Here is a 25,032-nt window from a genome sequence, read left to right on the forward strand (position 1 = left end):
ACAGATTGCTCCATTATTACATGAAGTCTGTACACTTAGATTTGTATAAGTTTAATGTCGAGGTGGCTGCCAAAATTCACTTAAACTGTTTGAAAAATAGTTCCGTGGCTTCTTAAATAAGCAAAGACTATCTTACTGCCTGCATTTTCTTTAAAGTTGCTTTGCCTAGTTTAAGAGAGCTGACATCACTTCAGTCGTCTCCCAATAGAGTTTATAGACTTCTTTTTATGACTGTTTGGCTAGCATTTAGATATTTGACAAAACAGAGGTTGCAATTCTGTGTGTAGGTAAGGTAATGACTAACCCTACAGAGCCCAAAATTCCTCTTTGAAAGTGTTGCTGTGAAGTATGACAGGGAGTAGTACTGAAAGATTGTCACGGGAGCTCTTTGACTTAGAATTTATTAGCATTGACTTTTTGAATTAAACTGCAGCAATGTCTGTAATTTTGGAAAGGGGAGTGAAGTTGAAAAAGAAAAAAAAGGCAATTATTGTATCTGATACAATAAATGGTCTTAATAATCTTGGTAAAAACTTTAAAAAATAAAATAATTGTGCTATCTTTTTTGACCAAGAGAATGATGATAATGAATACAGGTCCCATTTACCAGATAGATACCAGAAAGCTGACTTAACAAGATCTAAGCACAGGTCTTAAGCACTGAATCTCATTGAATATTATATTTAATGTGTTTAACACCAGTTATGTGGTCTGTGTGCACGTAATATCCTCTTCAGAGAGCAACCATATGTTATGAATTTTGATTTGTATAAAAATGATCTGACGATCTGACCTTGCTCCTCTTGTAGTAAGCCTTGAGATTCTCATTTTCCCTTAGATCAGTGTCAAGAGTTACAACTTCCCCAAAAGATAGTTAGTGTCCAATTTAATTTTTATTGCTGTAAACAAATGTTCTGTCACCGTTGATACTAACGTTAATAACCTTATGACTGTGCCGTTGTGATCTACAGTGACTTTATGGTCAAAGTTGTGGAGGTGACTGACAGCAGCAAGCAGAAGACATTCCGAGGACACGACGCTCCTGTTTTAAGCCTGTCTTTTGACCCCAGGGATGTTTATCTGGTAAAAAAAACAAAACAAAAACTTGTTTACTTTCTTCTTTGAATTTCCTTCTCCATGGGGGGGGAGTTATTTTTGGAGTAAAACAACAGTGAGTGGGCACATCAGACTGCTTAATTTCAGCTGACTACTGATGATGGAATGTGTGAGAATTTGTTGCCTCCCAGGAGAGCTCAGTCTTTGCTTTCCCACTCAATTACCATCTATGTTCTTCTGGAATCTAATGCCGATCTTATTTTAGAGGTGAAAAGGTAGTTCACTAAAGTAATTTAATATTAGTTTTGAGCCTTTTTTGTAATTACAGTCACTTGGAGTCAAGTGGTATTATCAAGATGATTTGACAGTATTAGAAAGCTTTAAGCCTTAAAATGGTTTAAACTGGGAGACTTCCTTTTTAAAACTACTTCTGTATTATATGTCTGTAGCATTGGTTATAGTTTTTTTTTTTATTATATTGTAGCGTTAATTTCTCATTGTCTTTAATTCATTTACAAAACTCTTTCACAGGCATCAGCAAGCTGCGATGGCACTGTCAGAGTATGGAAAATTGCGGATCAGGTAAGAGGCCTGCCTTTCAAGTTAGTTGTTTTAGCTTCAGTGTTGCTTTAGCTGTTTAGTTGTTTAAGAAAGCAGGGATTTCACAGACAACAACAAAAAGAACTAGACTAAAGTAATCCTGCTGGAATAAATGTTTCTTTGATATGTCATCAGTAACTGTTGGTAGTATTTGCAAAAAAATGTTTATGTATAAAATTAATATGCAAATAAAAGGGTAGCTAAGCGTTGGAAGTCTTGAAAGAAGAGATAGTGAATGGAGAACTCATTTTTTTAGGAAGAAGTTTGACTGTACTTTATAGAATACTTTTATCTATTTCTGGGAGAAATTCCAAGCCTGAGTGTGAAATACTGCCTGGGTAGCTGTGGGCTCTTATTCCTGCCTGCGGTATCCCTGATTTCCTTTGTTCATGTTTCTTCATTGGTCAAAATTGTGTATTTCGTCCTCGGTGCATTTGAAAATAACCCTTCATGTGAAAGTGGCAATTACCATCGGATTCCTTGGTTCATAGAATCGTAGAATGATTTGGGTTGGAAGGGACCTTAAAGATCATCCAGTTCCAACCCCCTGCCACGGGGAGGGCTACTGTGGTTTCAGAATTTCAGCTAGTTGCTTTCAGGGTTAAGGAAGAAATTTTTATGCTAATAAACAGTTATCTAAATATATTTTGTTTTTATTTATTTTTCCTGTTCTCCCTATGAAATACTGAATAATTTTCAGGATTGGAGACTAACCAGTGAGCGTGAAATGATGTTCAGAGATGCTACACAGCATCTTCTTTTATAAGCTGTCTGGGTAGTTAGTCTTGATCATATGAACGTGGTTACTTTGATTTGATGTTAGGAGGAGGTTTGGTTTTCACATGCCAGGATTGGTGAAGTGATGCCCATTTTTCTTTGATAAGGGTTCTTGTGCACAGTATTGCTTTCATCTCTCTTGCTCTCTGTCTGTGGCACACGTACTTGGTTTTCCAAGGAATTTTCCAAGGAATAAAAGTTTGACTTAGTGCATGTCAACCTTTTTTATTTGTAGAGGTGGGACCATGTTGTAATGAGTAAAAGGCTTTTTAAAAGATAAGGGACTTGCTATTCTACTTTGTTAAAAAACAAAAAAAAACACAATCAAACAACTACAACAAATAACCCACTTCACAACAATTACTCACAAAGGGGATGTAAATCACAGTTCGAAGAACATCATTTGTTAGTAATACAGTCATTGGGCTCAGCTTGGCAATATTTGTGCAAATAATTCTCTCTGCTGGCCTTGCACTCTCAGGGACTTGAGAAGAGGGTTTCAGGTGAACGCTGTTAAAAAAGCAGTTCTGCATGTATGTGGGATTATTTTTGGTAAATGCCATTGTTGACTGGAATAAGAATCCATGTGGAATTACTCCTATAAATACACTTTGGTATGTACTTCACACGTGTAATTGCTACCTTTTAAAACAAAACCATACTACTAATGTGAAATCTAGTGTTCCGGACTGACAGTGGGTGCCTTTTGGGGCAATTAGGCTGTGTCCTGGGACTGTGGCAGTAATGTATATCATCTGTGCTGTAATATGAGAATGTGGCAATTCATTCATGTTTGTATTGGTATGGTGAGATTCAGGCTGATGTGTGTCACCTTCCTACAGTCAATCTGGATTTGACGAATGCCATTTGGCTAGATATCTCTCTTTATAACCAAAATATATGTGAGCTCGTGTTCTGTACTTCATTAAAAACACTTGTTCTCTGGTCTCATTTCTCTGACAAGTTGTTGCATTGTAGTTTAAAATATTTTCACGTCTACATCAGCAGAGTATTTTGCAGTGTTTTTTTTTCCTTTTTTTTTTTTTTAAGGGGGTAGGTGCCATTGTATTCAGATGAAAGAGATTATTTTGGTTCCAGAAATGTTACATCTTGTTTCCTTTTAGCTTTTTCTACACTTCCTTAGGAATTTTTAAAATACAGTAGATTTTCACGAAACTAGAGAACTCATTTTTGAATATTTTGTTTTCAGACATGCGTGACAAATTGGCTTCTGCTGCAGAAATGTAATGATGTGATAAATGCTAAATCGATATGCAGACTTGGCTGGCAACCTGGCAGTGGGAAGGTAAGTGACAGATTGTTTTAGCCACATCTTAATCCTTCATTTCTCTTTGGAAGTACAGTAGAATTCAATCCAGGCAAGTGCAAATTCCAGCTCCAGGGACTAAGGAAAATATTTGGGATGAAGTTCACTTTTAGGAAAAACAGAAACCTGGAAATGGTTACTTGTTTAAGTACCAGACTCTGTTCGCCAGCTGTCAGCCCAAAACAATGTTAAACAGTCATGTTGTGCTGGGTAGGAAAGAAGATTGTACATGAGGTAGGTAATCTAATTGTTCACAACAGAGCATCGATTCTGACTTTCTGTACTTAAATTTGGTCATATCAGTAATCTTGCTGTGCAAATATATCCTCTGTAGTAAGTTGTTCCTGATCTAGAGGGAGGTGTCCCTGCCCACGGCACACAGGTGAGAACTAGATGATCTTTAAGGTCCCTTCCAACCCAAACCGTTCTGTGACGGAAGAGCACCATGTACAGATCACTTACCAAAAGAGGTTGGGGGACAAAAGTTTGCATAGCTGTGTAGGTGTCTTTGTATCACGTAACCTAGAATAGCCCTGCAGCATCTGATAATGCGAAGGGGAGAGGAGAAAGGAGCAGATAAATTCAAACCCAGGTGACACGAGGCACGCTGCACCATACTTGAAGTAAAGGGCAGGGAATTGAGCAAGAGTTGGCCATCTGGGGAAAAATTGCTTTGTGGCTTCTGTCCTCGCCTATTGGCTGGAATAATAAAGGATGAATAGGTTCTGCCAAACTATTGACGTTCTAGTGTGCAGGGTCTAAAGAGTATTTTCCAGTGTTTTCTCACAGTTTTGACTTGGATAATCTCTATTTCTTTGTATGTGTGTGCACACGTGAAATGTAGGAAGGTGCCTTGCATCTATTATAAAGCAGGTTATTAGCAATCATAAAAACAGAAGACCAAACAAATAAAAAGAAAATCACACCCAAATCCCAAGAAGTAAACAGGCAGTAACGTTGTGTAGGTTTGTGAAATATGAAATGAGGTATTTCAGGAGTCAGCTATTCAGGTAAGATTTGTAGAGAAATTGTAACCTGATCAAAAGAGGTTTGGGGAGGGAGGAAAAGGAAGAACATAAGTCTTGTGCTCAGAACATTGAAAACTATTTATGCGTGTTTGTTAGCTGTTTCATGAATAAGAACTTTTAACCTTATGTTGCAGCTGTCATTATCATCTGTTTTCTGCCAGGAAGAAATGAAGATTGAAATGACAACAGCCATTATTTGCTGTGTTGCATATGGAAAGCACTGAAGAACCTTGTAATTCAAGATTACTTCTGTAGCGTTCTTTTCTTTCTCAGTTGGCACTGCTAGGATGCTAAGAGAACTGTTAAATACTTAGACAGCCACAAGTGTGATACTTTGGAATGAAGGAGCTATGCTAGTTCTTTGAATGTTTTGCTTGGAAGATAACTTGTTCTAAATTGCCTAAATCTTGTCTCCTTGGAACAGTTGCTGGCAATTCCTGTAGATAAAGTTGTTAAGCTATACAGAAGAGAAACCTGGGATCATCGATTTGATCTATCAGATACTTCCATTGCCCAGGTAGGTACACAAACAAGCTGCTTATTAAATCTTCCATAGTTAAAATGTTATTCTGTCAAAAATTATCTTCTGGACAGTACGGTTCTATTCCCCCTCCTCTTGGTAATGATTGGTTACACTTTCGTTTCTGATCCTGTTACTTTATGTTGGAAACCAAAGCAAGAGATACCAGATGAGTGTCAAACATGTACCTGGCTCTGGTTCCCCTATTTTCCTTGTTTTATTTTATTATATTTTATTTTTTATATTTTATTTTATATTTTTGTTTTATATTTTATTTTAGAGACCCACCAGGTCTCTAAAGTCAACTGGTGAGTCACTGAGTGAAGCTGAAGAATATCTGTTTTCACAAATTGTTCTAAATGCATAGTATTTTCGGGAAAATCTCAAGAGTATTTCTTTACACAGTAGAGATACCATTTGTTCACGTTATTTTATTAACTTGAAATTTAGCTACATGATAGACTTAACTGTGCCATCTTCTTGCTTTTGACCTCAAGATCTATTTGGAAACTTTCGGGTGAAAGAAAACGTTCCTAGTATAATTGTTAGATGTATAGAGTCTGTGTTAATACTTTTCACTGACTTGAAGGTATACTGGGATATATAACAACTGGAATGTTAACAAGATACAGAACACAGTCTTTGATTTTGATTTTTGAAGTTGTATTAAGCTTAAAAAAAGCTTTGTTCAGCGCCAAGTTTGCAAAATGTGCTCTTTCTGTGTACATGTCTAGAATTAGGTTTTGTTTGCCCTCATGGCAGCCTTTAGTGACAGAAGGTAAATATCCTAGAAGAAAAATAGGTGTGCTATCTTTAAGGAATGGTTTTGCTGGGAACTACCTGCAGCCAGCTCTATTATGTGGTTTGTGGTCTGGATGTGGTTTGCTAAAGATTAAGATTTTTTCCTTCCAGAGTGTCTGCTTTATACTTCAGGATATGAGTGCTGTGTATGGATTGGTAATACTTCTTTTTATCTAAATTTTCTTGTTCCCTAGCCCTTGAATGTTGTGGCCTGGTCTCCTTGTGGACAGTACCTGGTAGCTGGAAGTGTGGATGGGAGTATAGTGGTGTGGAAGGTGGAAACCCAGGAGAGCATAGAGAGGTATGTAGTGCTGTTCCATAATTCCCTAAATATATGCTGCTTCTTGAAATAGAATTTTATCTCTTCTGCAAAACTTATTTGTGCAAATATAGAACTCTATTTATTGAAAAGTCTTGGTGAGGTTTACAGGGTAAATCTGTAAGCTTTTAGCTGAAGTTCCACTGAGTATCATAGAATATCCTGAGTTGGAAGGGACTGACAAAGATCATCAAGTTCAGCTCCTGGCTCCACACAGGACCACCCAAAAGTAAAACCATGTTTCTAACAGCATGGTACAAACCCTTCTTGGTTTCTGGCATGGTTGGTGCTGTGCCCACTGCCCTGGGCAGCCTGTTCCAGTGCCCGACCACCTCTGGGTGCAGAACCTTTCCCTAACCCCCAGCCTGACCCTCCCCTGTCCCAGCTCCATGCCGTTCCCTCGGGTCCTGTCGCTGTCCCCAGAGAGCAGAGCTCAGCGCCTGCCCCTCCGCTCCCCTCGTGAGGGAGCTGCAGGCCGCCATGAGGCCTCCCCTCGGCCTGCTCTGCTCGGGGCTGAACAAACCAAGGGACCTCAGCCGCTCCTCATACGTCTCGTCCTCCAGACCCTTCCTCATCTTTGTAGCTCTTCTTTGGATACTTCTCTAGCTTTATTTCCCTCTTATGCTGTGGCACCTAAAACTGCACGCAGCTCTCAAGGTGGGGCCACACTAGCAGAGAGCAGAGTGGGACAGTCACTCCCCTCAGCCAGTTACCAATGTCGTGCTTGACGTACCCCAGGATACAGTTGGCTCTTTTGGCTGCTAGGGCGCGCTGCTGACTCATATTCAGCTTGCTGTTGACGAAAATCCCCAGATCCCTTTCCACAGGGCTGCTCTCCAGCCTCTTGTCCCCCGGTCTATAAGTACAGCCAGGGTTGCCCTGTCCCAGGCTCAGAATCCGGCACTTGCTCTTGTTAAACTTCACGTGGCTGGTGATTGCCCAGCCTTCTAATTTGTCAAGATTTCTCTGCAAAGCCTCTCTACTATCAAGGGAGTCAACAGCTCCTAATAGTTTACCCCACTAGTGACTGGCCACCAGCCTTATGTAGCTCTTTTTGCTCTAACCCTTTGAGCCTGACCCATCAGCCAATTGTTCACCCATCGCATTACGTTTTTGTCTAACTGTATGCTGGGCATTTTGTCCGGAATGTACGATGAGAGACAGTATTGAAAGCTTTGCTAAAATCCAAAAAGATCACGTGTACTGGCTTCTCTTGGTCAACTAGGTGAAATTACGTTTAAGTAGGACTTTCTTCTTGTTGACCCGTGTTGGGTATGACCAATGACTGGGTTGTCTTTCAGATGTTTTTCAGTAATCCCAGAATAATCTCCATGATTTTACCAGGCACTGAAACGAGACTGACAGCCTGTGATTACCAGGGTCTCCTTTCTTTCCTTTCTTGAAAACTGGGGCAACGTTTGCCAGCTTCCAGTGGACGAGGACCTCTCAATATTGCCAAGACCACCGAAAAATAATCGAGAGAGATCTCGAGATGACCTCAGCCAGCTCCGAGCGCCCCGGGATGAATCCCGTCGGGCCCCATAAAGTTAGGGTGCCTCCAGCTGGAGCCACAAACCTCCCCCCAAGGTCCGGAGCCGGCTGGGAGGCTGCGCTCGGGGTTCCGGAGGTCCCGGGGCCCAAAATGTAACTGCGTTGGCCGGGAATCGAACCCGGGTCAACTGCTTGGAAGGCAGCTATGCTCACCACTATACCACCAACGCTGGCTGGCGGAGCTGCAGGAGACAGCGCCTAAGAGCTCAGGCTGAGCAATCCCACTCTGCTGGCCCCAGAGGTGGTCGTCGGGAGAGGGAACGCAAGCGAGTGCACATCAGAAGGGTTTGGCAGGTCGGGGCAACGCTGTAACGCAGGGCCACCGTTCGGTCTAGACTCAAGCCAAGGGAGCAGGAGGAGGTTGCCTTGTGCAACCTGGGTGAGGTACACTAATGCCTCAGTTCGCGGGCGGACGGGAATTCGAGGGCTGCCACATCATTCCTGCGTTCTGCCAGGAAGCGGCTGCCAGGAGAGCGTAACTGTCAGGCAGAAACGTGGCATTGCTCTGCCTTCCCCCACCGTCTCTGGTACGCACAGAAATACGTTCTGATTCATACGATGTATTGCTTTCCTTTCTGCACAGCTAAAAGAATCTGGAAACGTTGCGTCCTTAGAAATAGGACGGGGGATGGACGTGAATATGGGCTTGTGTTCAAATTCTGTGGTCTAGTTCTCTGTGTGCAATGGGAATATATTTTACTTCTGATTGATTAAAGGATGGTTTTGATGGAAATAAATCTTTCCTCAGGTTACAAACGCCAGGATCGCTGGCAGTAAGATGCCTCTCCTAAAGGGCGTGGGGAACACTGACACGTCAGTGAGTCAGCCGTCCTCACCTATGGGCAAAAAAAAAGGGCCAAATGGCACTTCAGCTCGGTTAGCTAAAGGGAGGAACAGAAGGGAGGCTTTTAGTGACTGAGTGTCTTGAGTAAGAAACATGATTGTTACTCTAATGCACGTGTTACGAATTAGACAGGTCGTGTAAATGATTCATGGCAGGGTTGTTTCATGAGAATAAAGCGGGGAGAAGACAGAGGACTAACTCATCAGTTTGGTGCGAGAGAAGCAGCTGAGTGTTCGCTTTATAGCTGGATGGTTCTGGAATGTACGGCTGCTGGGGAATTACTTTGTCTTTTCTACATCTATCAGGAGCTCTTTTATGAATGTGATTCTGATTGGTTCTAAAGCTTAAATAATTTCCTCCATAGAAAAGTAAGGCCTGCTGTGTTTTTTATAGTAGTTATTTATGCTGAAGTTTAACTTATGAATTATTTTACGTTATGTATTTTATTATGTTGTTTTCTAATAGCAGTAAGTGTTACCACTGCTTACAGTAATGTTTCTGCCCTGAGAAGCGTAATAAATTCCAGTATTTTCATGCTCTTTTTAGGACAAAACATGAGAAAAATTACTCCATTTGTGGACTGGCATGGCACCCCAAGTACGGGCAAATAGCTTATACAGATACTGAAGGAAATCTGGGGTTGTTGGAAGATATCGGTGATGGAAAGAAACCAAATGACAAGGTAATTAGTACCAATTGTTACCGTGATTATTTAAGTCATCCAGCCTGGCCTTGGGCACTGCCAGGGATGGGGCAGCCACAGCTCCTCTGGGCAGCCTGCGCCAGGGCCTCTCCATCCTCAGCGTGAAGAATTTCTTCCTCATATCTCTAAACTTCTCTTTTTTTATTTGAAAAGCCATCACCCCTTGTCCTATCACTACACTCCCCAATAAAGAGACCCTCTCCAGCTTTCTTGTAGGCCCCCTTTAGGTACTGGAAGGAATTACCAGTATTAAATAACAATTATAATTAATAACAATAATTGATAGATGCTAAATGAAAAAAAATAATGATAATTGTTAACATGGTTCTAGGTTGCCAGTACAGCGGCAAAAGACTACAATGATCTCTTTGATGGAGATGATGACGACTATTTAAATGGAGATGCAATCGAACCACCCTCTTCCCCAACCACTGGAGCTAATGAAGATCACGGTGATGATGATGACCTTATGCCAACTGCAAGCCATCCAAGACGGGCAATGCTTGATGACGATGACAACTCATTAGGTACAGAACGAACTAATTTTCCAGAGCTCTAGAGTGCTCTTATTGGGACAGACTCTTAGCATCCTCTCTTGGCATCCTCTGCTCAAATGTATTCTGTCTTATTTTTCTGGTCAAGTCTTCACTGGTTTAGTTTTGTGGGTGTTTTTTTAACCTATTTTCTGCCGTAATACTTGGAAGATGTAATACATAAATGTATTTTTGTATTTTAAACTTTTAGATATTGGGATGATAAAAGCTAATTGCAATCTTCTTGAAAAGGATGATGACGATGATGATCAGACTGGTGGCTTTCCAGCTTTGCCAGCATCATCTACACAACAGCATTTCTATGATGGGCCGTTGCCAACCCCCAGGCAAAAGCCATTCCAGCCTGGCTCCACTCCTGCACATCTCATGCATCGTTTCATGGTAAATCTCATGGCTGTGCTGCCACATAGATGTAGTTGCTTTGTTAACACTGTCCTGGTTTTGCTGGGTCTTAATCTAATCGTTTCCAGCTGCATGTGTCTGGTGGTTTTTTTAATACTTCACAGCGTGAACTAAATGGTGAAAAGTAGCTTTGTGCTAATGCAGACAGCATAATTTTATGCCATACGTTTAGGTTGCTTTTGTTGTAGAAATAAATATTTGGTTCAAGACTAAAGTGAGCAATATAGTTTGTACCTGTGTTATTGAAGTTGAACAAATCTGTTTTGAAATTCCTTTTCAGCTTGGAACTTGTGGATACTTTTGTCCTTTTAGGACTTTTCCATCCATCACCCATTATTTCTTTATAACTGCAAGTTGTTAATGATTAATTCTGCAACGAGAAATTTGGCTAAGCAATGAGAACAAAATTATTCTGGGCCTAATTCAGCTGTTTTAGAAACTACCAGTCCTGACTCTGCAAGTCTTCAGTCTTCCTCCAGTCTCTCACCTATTGTTGTTTCTGATAGAGGAGGTTATAGGAGGCTGTTCTAGGGCAGTCAATATGCTTGATTTTTATTACTGTGATTTTTATTTATTTTTAATAGGTCTGGAATTCTGTTGGCATCATTCGCTGTTACAATGATGAGCAGGACAATGCTATAGATATCGAATTTCATGATACCTCCGTACACCATGCAACACACCTGCCCAACTCTCTGAATCACACCATGGCTGACCTCTCCACTGAAGCTATTTTGCTAGCCTGTGAAAGCACAGAGGAACTTGCAAGGTAAGTCACGGCTTTGCTCTGTCAAACCCATAGTATGGGATTACACTTAGCATGTTCCATATATTTCAGCTTTTATTGCTTTTTTTTTTTTGGAGATTTTTGGCTTTTGATCTTGCTTTTTTATTTATGGGACCACTTCTGAGGAGGAATTTTCACACCCACCTACTTGTAGACTTCAAGGTATTGTAGGATGTATTTTGTTTCCTGAGGTTTTTCTCTAAATCCTTTTTTTCAAGTATATATACTAGAAAGTTCACGCATTGCTAGCTCAAAGGAAATTGTAAACATGAACAATAGTCCTTCAGTCAGCTCAGATCAATGATAAATCATAAGGGCTCTGCTACTTCTTTTCACGCTGTTGCTATGGAAAGATGTTTGGAGCTAGCTGAAGAATTATCATGTGAAGAACACAAGTTCAGGAAACTATAGTAGAAAACTTAAAGCAGCAGGACTACTCTGCTCTTGTATTTAAGAACGGTATTGTGTGGGTTTTTTTGTTTTTTTTTGTGGAAATATGTTGAAGGAAGAACTTTCTGCCTATTCTGGCACATACAACACTATGATAACTTGAAAAGCAAACTTTACCTGTAGGAGTATTATTTCTATGTATTGGTTGTCTGACTCTGAAAATTTCTTTTTTTTTTTTTTTTTTTTCCTAAATGAGGTAAACATCTGAGTTATCTATGAAAAGCTGTGGTGTCTGTAAATTGGTTGCAGACAATTTTCAATCATTAAGACTGCAGAATCCAAGTTCCTAATCTTTTGCTCCTGAAGGATATCACAATGTGACAGACTTACAATCAGGCCTGATTGTCAGGGGTACTGAACACTTTCAGTTCTTGCAATGTTAATTAAGCAAGATGCTTATCTGTTTCCATCCAAAAATCGCCACTCAGACCTCTGAAGTGTCTCTGCTTCATGCTTTAGAGGCTGTAAATCTGCGGTGCTGGAGACTGAGCAGGCTCTTCAGTTCTTGAATAATAACGTAACAGCTTTGCAAACGACCACTCGTAATCTGTAGGATGACGCAGTTCCTATGACAGGCACAGATTCTAGGCCTCTGATAGAAACACAATATATTCATGTAGTTAAAATGCATGATATATTTTCAGATATTGTGTTTTTCTTCTTGTGATACTTCACTGCTGTTCTTTGTCTCTTTTTTAGCAAGCTCCACTGCATTCATTTTAGCTCATGGGATACAAACAAGGAGTGGACGGTAGATATGCCAAAGGACGAAGATATTGAGGCTATCTGTCTAGGTCAGGGCTGGGCTGCTTGTGCCACTAGTGCCTTATTGGTTCGTCTGTTCACAGCTGGAGGAGTTCAGAAAGAGATCTTCAGTCTCCCAGGTCCTGTGGTGTCCATGGCAGGACATGGAGAGCAGTTGATGGTTATTTATCACAGAGGTATTTTCTCCCTTCTGTCTTTTTTGAACTGTGCTTTCGTTCAGTCCTTGTCTGTTACTGGCTTCAAATACTTCAAATACTTCATATTTGTGCATAATCACCAGAATAGTTTTACTTTTCCTTCTTCTTGTCTTCTTGATGACACTTTTACTGTCACAACCTATAACTTTTTGGAATCTGACATCAAAGCCTATGTTTTATATTGGGATGCCTAGATTAACTTGTGGGGAACAGGAGAATTTTGTAACAGTAGCATAAATAGATTAAATTTAGGTTTCAGATACGCCAGAATGAATTACTACAGGAAATTAAGGAACTACTTTGCATGCTTTGTATGTCCAAAATGACAAATAGTCGCTTGTCTGATAGTTGTATTCATGAATAATGCTGCCTTAGAATTAATTATTGATTCAAAACTTATTTAAATTTAGCCAAGAGACAAGACAATTCTTTGCTTTTTGATGTAGTCATTGAACAACTTCATCCTAGGTACTGGGTTTGATGGGGACCAATGCCTCGGAGTACAGCTGATGGAGCTAGGAAAAAAGAAAAAGCAAGTTTTGCATGGAGACCCTCTTTCTCTTACAAAGAAGTCCTATTTGACGTGGGTTGGATTCTCAGCAGAAGGTATGAATAACATTGAGAAATATTGAAGATATTAGGTGATTTTTGGAGGGGGGGTTGGATAGCTAACACCCCCTTAGTAAAGGCAATTCTGGGACCTAGATTTCCCCTCCCCGCCCCCTAAATCTCCTCAATGCTAAACAAAGTTGTTTTTCTGTTCTTTATGAATATTTATAAGAAATCTTTAATATGTTTCCACTATGAGTAGAATACACTTGAGTATTACCAGAATTAAATTTCCCGATCAGTTGCCCTGCTCAGCAAAAAGAAATAAACTGCATAAGTGCATCATAATTGGCATGTTCAACATAACTATCTCAGCACAAGTCCCCACAGAAAAGCTGGTAGGTTGGGAGGAGTTTGTATAATAACTAGAAAAAAGTAATTGTAAAATGGCTAACGTTCTTTGGGATCTACCCAAGTAACAGAAATTTGAGTTCATAAAATGTTTTAAAGTCTTAAATTTGGACGTGAGTCAGTAGCAGTGGTATTGGCTGTCAGAAGGTGGCGCATCTTTCTAAGGAAACTCGTTTTTCCCAGTTAGGTTGTACTGTTTGGGTTGTTGCCTTTGAGTTATGTAAAACGTCATTTCGCAGCAGTATCCACCAGTTCAAACTTACTCGCGTCATAATTAGTTGCCTGCAAGAACAGTTGTCTACATTTGTACCCAACAGGTACCCCCTGTTACGTGGATTCTGAGGGAATTGTGCGGATGTTGAACCGAAGACTCGGGAACACTTGGATTCCAGTGTGTAACACAAGAGAGCATTGCAAAGGAAAATCTGATCATTATTGGGTCGTGGGCATCCACGAAAACCCCCAGCAGCTCAGGTCAGCTATTCCACAAAAGAAGTGCTTCTTTTGTTGTGCTTGTAATTTATAGAACACCTCATAGTAGGAGAAACTGCAAACAACTATTACTAAAGCAGGTAGCTAGTAAATGTGCATGGTGATTGATCAAGTTCATGAATGCAATTCTGCATGGATGTTTCATTAGTCAATTTGTTCTGAATAAACTCATTGGTTTTATAACGTGTAACAGACTAATACTGGCTTCTTGCCGTGGCTAACAGGCATGAGCACTTTTTATTATGAAATCACACATCTCTGATGCAGGCAGATTCAAAGGACTGCACTTTGCTAGAGAATGCTACTAAAAACTTGAAGTTGCTGTTAGGATTCTGCTTCTGCTGTTGGTATATACGTATTTCTTAAGTTTCTAGTTTTTTTTTTTTCCTACCTATGCTTTTTCCTTCTGCCCATTTGAGAAGACTACAATCCTGTGACTAATCTACATCACTAGGCACAGATAAATAAGAAAAATCTGATATTATATTAGTATTTATGCTGTGGCCATGAAGAACAATTTTGTGAAAGTGCTGATGTGTTCAAATAAATATTTAGCCGAGAGTGAGCCATTACTTCAAAATGGGACCATGATGATGTCTAAATAACTTTACTCCTCTTAACTCCTATGATGCTTGTTACAGGTTAGTTGCTAAGCTTTGTTTGTAGTCTTCTTTATTCAGTGATACGTGTCCTTTGCCTAGCAGCTCAGAAGCTGTCAGCTTACGTTTTATAGGCATTTGGGCTCTCTTACTTTGCTAATCATGCACAATTTTGGGTGTTGGTGGAAGACTGCGTTTTATTTATATTCATGTGACACTTTTTGAAATCCTCTGTTTTACGCAGGAAAGAAAATACTTTGATATCACAAGTAAATATCAATTAACTGTCCGTTTTTCCCTCCAAAATATTAAGTAATGTTGGCCTTTCAAAAATTCACCAAAAATGCACAGGACACGTCACACTGATGGGATGATCAACTATGAGTCAGTCATCTTGATTTTTTTCCCCCCCTTCTACTCCAAGAAAGAAAACACTGCTCTCGGAATTGCAAAGAGCATTTTATTCAAAGCCACTAGCATATTGAAGATAAGAAGGGGGAGGGTTATTGTAGAAACACCATATGCCGTAATCAACACAGAACACTAATGCTTCCTGTTTTTTTTTTTCCTAGCGTTTGAAACACTAGCTTAAAGCTATAAAAAGAGGCATTTTTGTTGGTGCTCCTTGGTGCTGCTGGAAATACAGCTCTTCCCCGACGTTTTGCTTTAGTGATTGTTACCAGAGTAGTAGTTTAATGAAACAGACTGTGTTTTCAGTATGTGTATGTGCAGCTTTCCCCCCTCTGTGTGCCTGGACGCAGCACTGTTCTCATGAAGTCCAAAACCCCCATCAGAATAAATGGTAGATGTGCCTGCTGTTTCTCCAGTGGCCTTCAGTTTTTCAGTAGTTCCTGAGTTTAATAAGCTTCATTTCCATTTTGTAATTGCTGTTAAACAGTGTGTTGTGTGAGATAGAGACCTGTGCCTGTTACGTGCCATGTTTGGAGTTTCTGGTGTGAACAAGAGCAGCGTGTGCCTGCTGGTTTTAAAATCTTTTATTGGTTGCAATGTAAAAATAACCCTTTATAATACAATCTAATGTATTGCTATACTTAAGTCAGTAATTTAATTACTACTTTTTAAAGAACAAATCCTCTTAAAGTATCTTGCTTCTTAGGAGACATGATTTAGATGTAGAACAACTGGTGACTCTGTAGCTGATGAGGACGGTGTGTGTTTTTTTTGTTGTTTCCTGTGTACAGGTGTATTCCCTGCAAAGGAGCCCGATTCCCTCCTACGCTCCCACGTCCTGCCGTAGCAATATTACCTTTTACGCTTCCTTACTGTCAAGTTACAACAGAAAAGGGACAGATGGAGGTATGGAATGGTGTTGAGTCCACAGCTGATAGTCTTAGACATCCCCATAGTAGGGATTATATAAGATTCCCATTAATCATCTCTACTACGAAGAGGGTAGTGCAAACTCTGAGTAAGGCACCTGGCTAAGGAGGTTATTTGGGTTCAGGGGTTATTTGGGTGTAGCCCGTTCAGTTTGGTTTGCTTCCCAACTGGTTCTAGAAGAATACAAAATAAAGTCCTTAGAGTTGACACAAGGTTTGTATTTACACATAATCTCTTTCTGAGCAATCAAGTTTCTCTCTGGTTTGTTTGTTTAAAAAGTTGGAAGTGGCCTAATATTTGAGGAAGTGCAGGATTTGGGGATTCGGTCTGAGATCCCCTTGAAGATGCCTATTTTATTTTTTTTTAGGCACAGTCATTTTTCTGGAAGATGTTTTTTGAAAGACGTTTTAAGTATTCCCAGTAATCATTCTGAAAACATAGGCCTTCATATTTTCTTAAGGCAGAGTCTAATTGAAGATGTATGTGCGAAGAATATCCAGGAAGCTGTTATCTCTTTTTCAAATTTTATTAGTCTAATTTTTTTTAATGTGGGGTTCAGCTGTAGTGTACAAAATAGAAAAGGACATAAAATTCTAACATAAGCCTCAGAGTCTGTTTAATGCTATTTGAAATTGATTCTCCTTGATACAAGTGTGGAAGAAAAGGCTTCAATAACAAATACTTTATTCTTTTTTATGAACTCATTCTCATTCCTTTCAAAGTTGTTTTTTTGTTTGTTTTGTTTACTTGATGGACTATGTTGTTTGTTTGTTTTATCCTTTTTTTTTCCCTTGTCCTTTCCAAATCAGGAACTGTATTTTACCCAGAGGAATATGTACATCTGTGTAAATTGTTCTTATAAAGAAACAGGTGATTCCTAATAGATCTGATAAAAAGACATTGGTTTTGAGTAAGTTATTTTGCCACAGAGCTAGTCTGGTCTAATGGCCTTACTAGTATTTCCCTGAACAACCTGTCTCGCAAACGTTACTCCTGCAGTTACAGAGTTATTGTGGAATATTTCCATTTCACTCTGAGACAGAAAATATAAGAGAAAGTATTCAATTTGTTCTATAACAGCTCATACTGGTAGCAATCTGGTGAACATGTAGGTTTTGTCCTGCTGAAAGCCTGTAATAGAAATGGAATTTAAAGAGAGGATGACTGTTGGGATGGGTTTGTATGTTAGCGTGGTCTATTTTTCCTCACTAGGCATTGGTGTTTAAAGAGAATTGTCTGCCACTCACCCGTCATTATAAAATGAAAGAAACGTTTAAGAATGAGTTGATAAAACGCTTTGTAAATTATTAGGTGTAGAGGTGAGAGCTTTGTATTTTTTCACCCTCCCTCTGACCTCCAGCATGCATCTTTCTCCCATTTTCAGGAACAATACTGGCGTTCCATTGTTTTTCACAACCACGTGGATTACCTGTCAAAAAATGGCTATGAAGTTGATGAAAATGCTACAAGTCAGTCAGTGAAAGAGCAGCAAGAGCTTCTAATGAAATTGTTTGCTGTAAGTACAAATACCTTAAAAAATAGAATGCCCAAGACTTTATTTTGAGTAGATAGCATTTGATGCAAATTTAGATGTGATTGCTCTTCGTAGAAATGTGGCTGGTTATCAGGGATCTCTCCAGCTACAATAAGAGGTGGATAGCAATTAATGTTATTACTTATCAATATGAAGGGTTCTTACCAAAAAAAAAAAAGTCTTTTTCTTTGCTATGCAGTTCATAATTGTTGGTGATTTGTCTTTATTCATTCAGTACATAAAAAAACAAACAAACAAACAAACAAAAAACACATAATATTCTGGTCCTAGAGTCATCAGGGAGCTGTATAAGTGAAGTGTGTAACTCTCAAGGCTTTCCTCCTTTCAGCTTTCTTGTAAACTGGAGCGTGAATTTCGTTGTGTGGAACTTGCTGACCTCATGACACAAAACGTTGTGAATTTAGCAATCAAGTATGCTTCTCGCTCTCGAAGGCTAAATTTAGCCCAGCGGCTTAGCGAAATGGCTGTAGAGAAAGCAAGTGAATTGGCAACAGCACTGGAAGAAGAAGAGGAGGAGGAAGAGGATTTCCGAAATCATCTGAATGCTGGGTAAGACAAATTTCTGAGATTAAAAACCTGGGAATGTTTTTACTGATTTATTAATGTTTTATCCCAATTGATGCGCTTCTGCTCTTCTGGACGGTAATTTGTAATGTGTTTGTTAGGAAGTACTAGTTTGTACTGCTCTACTCATAAAATGTATATACAAAATGGTAAGCTCTTGGTGACATCTTGTGAGGACTAATTAGAAATTAGCAGGAGGGTACTGACACAAAGTGCCTCCACTGCTTGCTTACTGCATGTCTGTGTACAATGGCTTCAGGGGCAAAGTGGACTTGATACCAAGTTGCTCTGCTTTTGTTGGGTTAGTTTTTTGTCTCCAACCTATTTTTTTTCTCTTTGCCTCTGTCTCTGCTCCATTTCTACACCCTTCTTAAAATCCTTTTACCTTTCTCCAGCCCTCCCCTCTTTCAATATGCCATCTCAGTTTATCCCAGTAGATCTTATTCCCCTGTCTCTAATCCCAGCTCTTCCAAACTACTGAACTGTTACATGTTTGCTGTGGATTCTTTTCTCTGTATCTGTGCTCTCTACCTTTCCTCTCTCACCTGCATCTGCTTTGCCTGTGCTGTCTGTAAAGCAAGAAGAGGCAGAAGATGTGTGTCTTCTTCTTTCTCTTTATTTTTGTTTTAAATACAGATCACACAGAAGAGTTGTATGTTCTTGCTCGGCATCTGGACGGTACAGCTGTAAGGAAACCAATAGCTAACCACCAGTCTGATAACGCAGAAAAAATGTCCTGTTTTATCAGAAGCAGCGTCCTCCCGTAGCAATTTTATGTATGAAGTTTGTAACTTTTTTAAGGCAAGAGGAAGTGATAAGTTGAGCGACTTATCTGTAGCCTTTCCCTTAGTTTTAAATGTGCTGTTTCACAAAGAAAAAAATCCTTTTTAAATGGTCTACCATGTTCTTCTGGATCGTGAATGGCTGCAGTTGTAGACATGGCATTGCAACTTCCACTCTGAGGGCTGAAGTACACTGCAAACGCTATGTTGTTCTTAGTGCCAGATGAATCTAACGCTGACATTCTAGTGGAGAAAAATGAACCTTTTGTTTTCAGGTGCACGCATTTTGGTAATCAGCAAAGGTTAGGGGGAAATGCAAGAGATGTACGTGCTACAACTGGGGAATTTAGAGAATAATGAGATTAAGCATTGAAGCTGGCTGCTTAAACTTCAGACTGGAAATCTGTATCCATGTTATCACCTGCGTATTTGTTTATGCAGAAAAGTAACCTGGTATTGCTCGTGATAGCGGAGGTATGCAGATTTCAATGGAACTGGAAGATGTCTGCTGTTTGCATTTACCTTTGTGGCAAAGTGTTCTTACCATTGTTGTTGTGCGCTCCGAACAAGGTGGCAAAAGCTTGCTGCCTCTGTTGGAGGGTTTGCTCTTGTGCGCAGAGGAATGCACCTGTCTGAAGGATGGTCCTTGCACTTCTAGCTGGGTGGGAGTTTCAGGTAGTTTTGCAGTCACGGGTGGTCTATCTTAAAACTCCCTGAGTACCACTTTAAGTGGCTGTGTGTGGTATTTTGGGGTGAACTGAAGTGGTTAATGAAACTTTATTTTATATTTAGTAAACATCACAGTGTAATCAGTGGTACAATGCAAGTAAATGCCAAACATTATTGTTCTTTTTTCTTAATTTAGTAAGTCAGCCTTCTTTTGTTCCAGTTTTCTGTCTGAACGTGGTGAAGTTCAAAGCACCACTTCCTTTCTGATGAATTCCATCCATTTAGTTACAGCAACTCTGGCACAGAGCGGAGTCGTCTGCCAGTCAGAAACGTTCAGCAGGACGAAGAAATGGAAGATGCTGAGGAAACTGATGAATGTGAGGAAGCAGAAGAAACGCCAGAAGTGCATAAACAGAGTAAGAAAAACTCATTGTTTGAACAGGCTGGAAGTTATCTAGATGGGTCTTTCACAGACTTGTGATAAGGGATTCTGGAAATTCCCTGATAATTTTTAGTTCGGGTAACTCAGCAGGATAGAGCATTAAGCAAGCAGTGGAGTTTCCTGTATGCTTTTGATTTTTTGACATGAAATTTAAGAAAGACAGACATACCGCATGGCAAAGGGCCCTACAGGGGAGGTGCAGGAGATTTGACTTGGAAGCCCTTTACTTGAGTAGAAAATAATACGATTTCTTTCACCCAGTTTTGAAAATCTGCAACTGTAGCATGGACTAGGTTTTCTGCTACCTTGTTAAAAGAAGTCTGGTATTTTCTGAGTTGTCTTGGCTTTGATGTATGAAAAAACATGCAGCAGGTATGACAGGGTGGCACAGAAACTCCTGCCTGCGAGCTTCCTGTTCCCTGCACTCCCTGTGGGAGATGCATAGTGGTGTCTACCCGATCCATAGCCCAGCACGGACCTGTCGTCGCAGCACAATAACAAGTGTAGTGTGTGTCTTCTGCTCTGTCGCGCCTTGTTTTAGCATTGTACTTAACTGTTTAAAGGGATCCTTGTGGAGATTTTTTGTTGCCTGATACCATTTCTAATGGACTGGGTCACCTTGCGAAGCTGTTATTTGGTTTCAGTTCCAATCTTGCAGAGGATGAATTGACAGACAAGTTGTTAACTGAGCACTCCCCTCTTCAGCAGCTAGGCTTTTACCTCTTGCAGGAGAGTTGTCAAGCAGTCTGCACTGTTTTGATGTTTCTGTCATTACCATAGGCAGGCTGTTTTTTTTTTTCCCTTTGCTTTGTCTCCCTTCACCTCTTCATCTTTCCCATCCTTTTGCATGTTTCCATAAACTGAAAAATTTCATGTTTGGGCTTTTAAGTGGTGCTGTGGAGGAGAAAAGCAAAACGAGTTTAGTGATTATTCTCATCTTACTTGGCTTGTAAGGTGTGTTATCTTCTTCCCTCCAAAGAAAGGGGGAAAAAAGAAAGCTGGAAAGATAGCTTTACCTATAAAACAGAACTATTGCTTTCTGTATTGCTACATTTATATTTTACAACACTTACACATTTTATAGTTCGATATTTCTTATTGTTAGACATTTATTTAAAAAACATGCTTCTCTCTTTCAGGAAAAACTTGGTTTTGTTAATTTAAAAATTAGGTTTAAGGAACAAGTATACAACTCTAAGTTACACCAGGTTAAAAAAGTTGGATGTTTTTGTAAAAGTGTGTGTACAATTTGAAAATGAAAAGTCATGCTTTAAGATATGCATTGGTTTACTATGACTTGCTTGTGTGTTTAGGGTTTTGGTTTTTAACAAGTTATGCTATTACATTTTATTGCACTTAAATATGTACCTTTTTCTTTGTTCCAAAGGGCCAAATCCTTTCTCCAAAGGAGTCACTTCAGCCGAGGTGACTACTGCAAAGCCTGGTGAGTAAATCTTTGTTTATTCTAGGATAAGAACTTTGTACTTCACAACATCTGCCCCTGTTTTTATCGTCTGTTCTACTGTTGCTACTAAAATTCAGTGTGTAACAATGCTGTCAAGCAGTAACTTGTACTGATGATTGTTTTTGTGTTTTTAAGAGGTTTCTTATTCCTGTTGATGTCATCTTTACCTAATGATGTTCTTTAACATCATTACCTGATGATTATCTGACTTGTGTCAAGTGCTGAATCGGTTATCTGCCTGGCATTCTTTGGGACAGGGGAAAAATAGAACAGTGATCAATCAGTTTGTTTTACTAATCACAGATACGTTCATTAGCTGCTCTTACAAGGCAGGGTTAAAAACTCTACCATGGAACTGGGGGTCTGCTTTAGCAGGCAAGGCAAAATACCCTCTTGCCATCCCTCCAGCAAAAACAATAGGAATGGAAATGGATTTGGGAATGGAGGAAGTTATTGGTGTTACTGTGGATTTGTAGTTGTTGGTCCTGCGTGGCTTTTCTGATGACTAAAAATAGCTGAGTATAACCTTTTTGGGGTTAATAAAGTGTCTTTCTCTTCATCTGACCACTTTGAAGTGGTTCAAGAACTTCTTTCCTTTGGTGTGGAATAGTTGATGCCTCTGACCTAGTCATCCTCTTCGATTTTTGAACTAACAGACACAGAAATACGAAAACTGGGAATTAGCCTTGTTCTTTGGAAACGAGACTAAGGTTGTTTCATCTACTCATCTGAAATGTGTGTATTGTGACATGGGGGGTTGTCTACAAACACATTTTACATTCTTTTCTTTTTCTTTTCTATTCAAAAGCTGTAATTGCATCAAGCAGCCAAGGACGAGTGAATCCCTTTAAGGTAAAAATTTTGGAGCTGGTTTGACTGCGGTGCTCTGAAAATCGTAGCAGATTATTATATGTAAAGTTACAATACAACTACAAGAGAAATCCTGGAGGGACATAGGAGCGCACTATGATAGAAAATAAGTAAAATGTTTGTTTATCTGTTTTGCTAGGTGTCATCTAACAAAAAGGACCCGCTGGTCCCATCAGCGAGTGTTCTAGACAATATGAGCAAATACTCAAAGAAAACTTCGTCTAGCAGTCGAGCTGTAAACAAGCAGAACCCTCCAGTTATAAAGCCTCTGATTCCCAAACCAAAATCCAAGCAGGTAATGTTTCTAGTCTTTTCATGTTGTTTCAGTGACCAAAGAACAGTAAATTGATTTTTACCAGCTTTTATCGAGTATGAAACCCTGCTGATTGAGTAAAGCGTCTTAGATGGCAGGGTTCTTTTAAGCATACTGCAGAAACTTACACAAACAGAAAACAGCAAGAAAAAAAAATTGCTTCAGTTGTAGAAATTGCATTCTGTGCTGTTTTTTTTTTTTTTGCTTTTATTTTAAGTAGGGTTAACTAAACATCTATTGTACTGAATGACAGTCTTACCTTCTTTTTTTTTTAAACTCAATTTCTGTAGGCTTCAGCAGCATCCTTCTTCCAGACTCGTACACCAAACTCTAGTGAAAAAGCAGTGGAAGAAAGACAAGAAAAAACTGTGGAAGAAAGACAAGAAAAAGCAGGAAGGGAGTCCCCAGAAGTCAAAGTCACTGCACAGGACAACACTGAGAACAAAAGGCGAGTGAGCACTTGCCACTTGATGCCATATTCCAATTTTGATCGAATAGCGAGTCCAAAAACTATTTCTTGACTGGCCGAAGTGGCTTAAGATCAAGATTAAAGTGTAAGCTCACGAGTTGTCACATTTGTGAATTTACTTCAGGAGTTTTAGCAAACTGGTATTTGTATTGTGGCACTTTGATACTAATCGTATTACAACCACAGTGAAGGAACACAGGCGGAACTCCCTGTTTATTAAATCTTTCCAGGTCTGCATGGCAGTGTTATTCAAAGTGGAAGTTTTGTGTCAGCCTGAGACAAATGCATAGAACGTGTAGGTGAATAATAAACAAGCAATGCATAATTTAATTTTGGGGCTGTAAAAAATGATTTTTGCCTTGGCAATACTTACGCAGCTGATAATGACCTTTGAACAATAAATGAAACCATGCTGCTATACCAGTTCCAAGTATAGGAAATCCTTAAACGTGTCTAGCAAATCTCTGAGGAGGTCTAAAAGCTAAGTGTTTTATGTTAAAGTATTAAAGCTTAATTTTGGTTTGGGTGTGGTTTTTGTTGTATTTATTTATTTATTTACTTTTAAAAGAAAAAAAGCAGAAGACTCGAAGCACTTAAGCAGTATATATCTTACTTGCTAAGACTGTAATATATATTATTCCTCTGAAGCAGACATTTTCCATGATCCGAGTCCTCATGAAACTTGCATTATTATAATGACTTTCCATTTAGACTTAATTTAACTGAGGAAGATGAAGGCAATTATTATTCATTTGGGCTAGTATTCTTTTCATTAACCTTAACAGGTAAGTTTCTAAAACAAGTGGTAAGGAGAATTGTGAAAAGGATTAGCTGAAACGTGCTAATGCGTGCTCTATTTTTAGGTTGATGAGACCTTGTCAGGAAGGAAGAGAATCATTATGCTTTGTCATTCTAAAACTGAAATGTTAATCTCCATATATATCATGGATTTAATAAAAGTGCTTGACTTAGTCTTGCCTTGTCAGTCTATTCTGCAAGAATACTGCAGTAGGGGAAAGCAAACTGCTGACTCTATATGACTTTTCTTTCAAGAACAAAAAACCCACTCAGGTGTTGTTCAGAAATGTTATTTTGGGGCATATGGTTTTCCTCTAAACTTCATAAACTGTCATTTTTTCTGTGCTTGTTTCAGACCAAAGACAGGATTCCAGATGTGGCTAGAAGAGAACAGAGCAAGCATTTTAACAGATAATCCTGGCCTGAATGAAGCAGAAGTTATAAAAGAAGGCATGAGTCGATTTAGAGTTCTGTCATCAGAAGAAAGAATGGTAAGAAAGCATTCTCTAATTGTTTTTTTTTAATTTATTTATTTTCTTTCACCACCACCAGCAAATTCCTTGGTTACTTCCAAGTAGGGCTTTTTTTCTTTAAATTCCACTGTTCTTCATCTTTGGGGACTTAAGTTTTGAATTGGACCGTGATATAAAATATGTATGTGTGAAAATATAAAGCATATTGACATCTGAATAATAAGTAAAAGCAGAAAGCTGCTTTTCCAAAGTGGGGCATGTGAGAGACATAATCAATGAAGAAATTACAAAATTAGGGCTTGGTTCTAAAGCCTTTTGGCTTTCTTATTTGCCCAGAAAGACCTTTAAGATCTTCAATTTTATATACAGGTTCAAAGAAATTACAGTTTTTAAGGGAAATGCTGTTACAGAAAAAGGAAAGTGAGGAAATTGTTCTCAACTTGATTGGCAATCTCTATTAGTTATTAACAAGAATTATTCCAGTACTTCCTTATAATCAAAGAAAGAAAATGTCTTAAATAAAGCAGTGAATTGTGTGGCTTGCTATGTGGTTTTCTAT

The 25,032-nt window shown here is 39.3% G+C and overlaps 1 protein-coding gene and 1 non-coding gene across 3 annotated transcripts in view; one reads left to right on the forward strand and one right to left on the reverse strand.

The window, feature by feature from the left end:
- Positions 1–25,032, forward strand: part of WDHD1 (WD repeat and HMG-box DNA binding protein 1) — a 32,689-nt gene that overhangs the window by 6,712 nt on the left and 945 nt on the right. For both annotated transcript variants that reach the window (XM_066998604.1, XM_066998605.1), the window contains exons 5-25: positions 972–1,083; positions 1,588–1,638; positions 3,644–3,739; positions 5,213–5,305; positions 6,304–6,410; positions 9,370–9,505; positions 9,858–10,053; positions 10,271–10,461; positions 11,067–11,251; positions 12,419–12,660; positions 13,150–13,287; positions 13,959–14,115; positions 15,935–16,049; positions 17,458–17,589; positions 17,957–18,177; positions 19,929–20,059; positions 21,473–21,529; positions 22,359–22,402; positions 22,560–22,715; positions 23,024–23,181; positions 24,356–24,491. In XM_066998604.1, coding sequence (XP_066854705.1) covers positions 972–1,083; positions 1,588–1,638; positions 3,644–3,739; positions 5,213–5,305; positions 6,304–6,410; positions 9,370–9,505; positions 9,858–10,053; positions 10,271–10,461; positions 11,067–11,251; positions 12,419–12,660; positions 13,150–13,287; positions 13,959–14,115; positions 15,935–16,049; positions 17,458–17,589; positions 17,957–18,177; positions 19,929–20,059; positions 21,473–21,529; positions 22,359–22,402; positions 22,560–22,715; positions 23,024–23,181; positions 24,356–24,491 — 2,854 coding nt within the window. The remainder of the gene's footprint in view (positions 1–971; positions 1,084–1,587; positions 1,639–3,643; positions 3,740–5,212; positions 5,306–6,303; positions 6,411–9,369; positions 9,506–9,857; positions 10,054–10,270; positions 10,462–11,066; positions 11,252–12,418; positions 12,661–13,149; positions 13,288–13,958; positions 14,116–15,934; positions 16,050–17,457; positions 17,590–17,956; positions 18,178–19,928; positions 20,060–21,472; positions 21,530–22,358; positions 22,403–22,559; positions 22,716–23,023; positions 23,182–24,355; positions 24,492–25,032) is intronic.
- On the reverse strand, positions 8,078–8,149 carry TRNAG-UCC (transfer RNA glycine (anticodon UCC)). The gene has a single exon. It is a non-coding gene; the product is annotated as a tRNA-Gly (tRNA).

Source organism: Anser cygnoides, chromosome 5 (assembly GCF_040182565.1).
Source record: "Anser cygnoides isolate HZ-2024a breed goose chromosome 5, Taihu_goose_T2T_genome, whole genome shotgun sequence".
Lineage (NCBI taxonomy): Eukaryota > Metazoa > Chordata > Aves > Anseriformes > Anatidae > Anser > Anser cygnoides.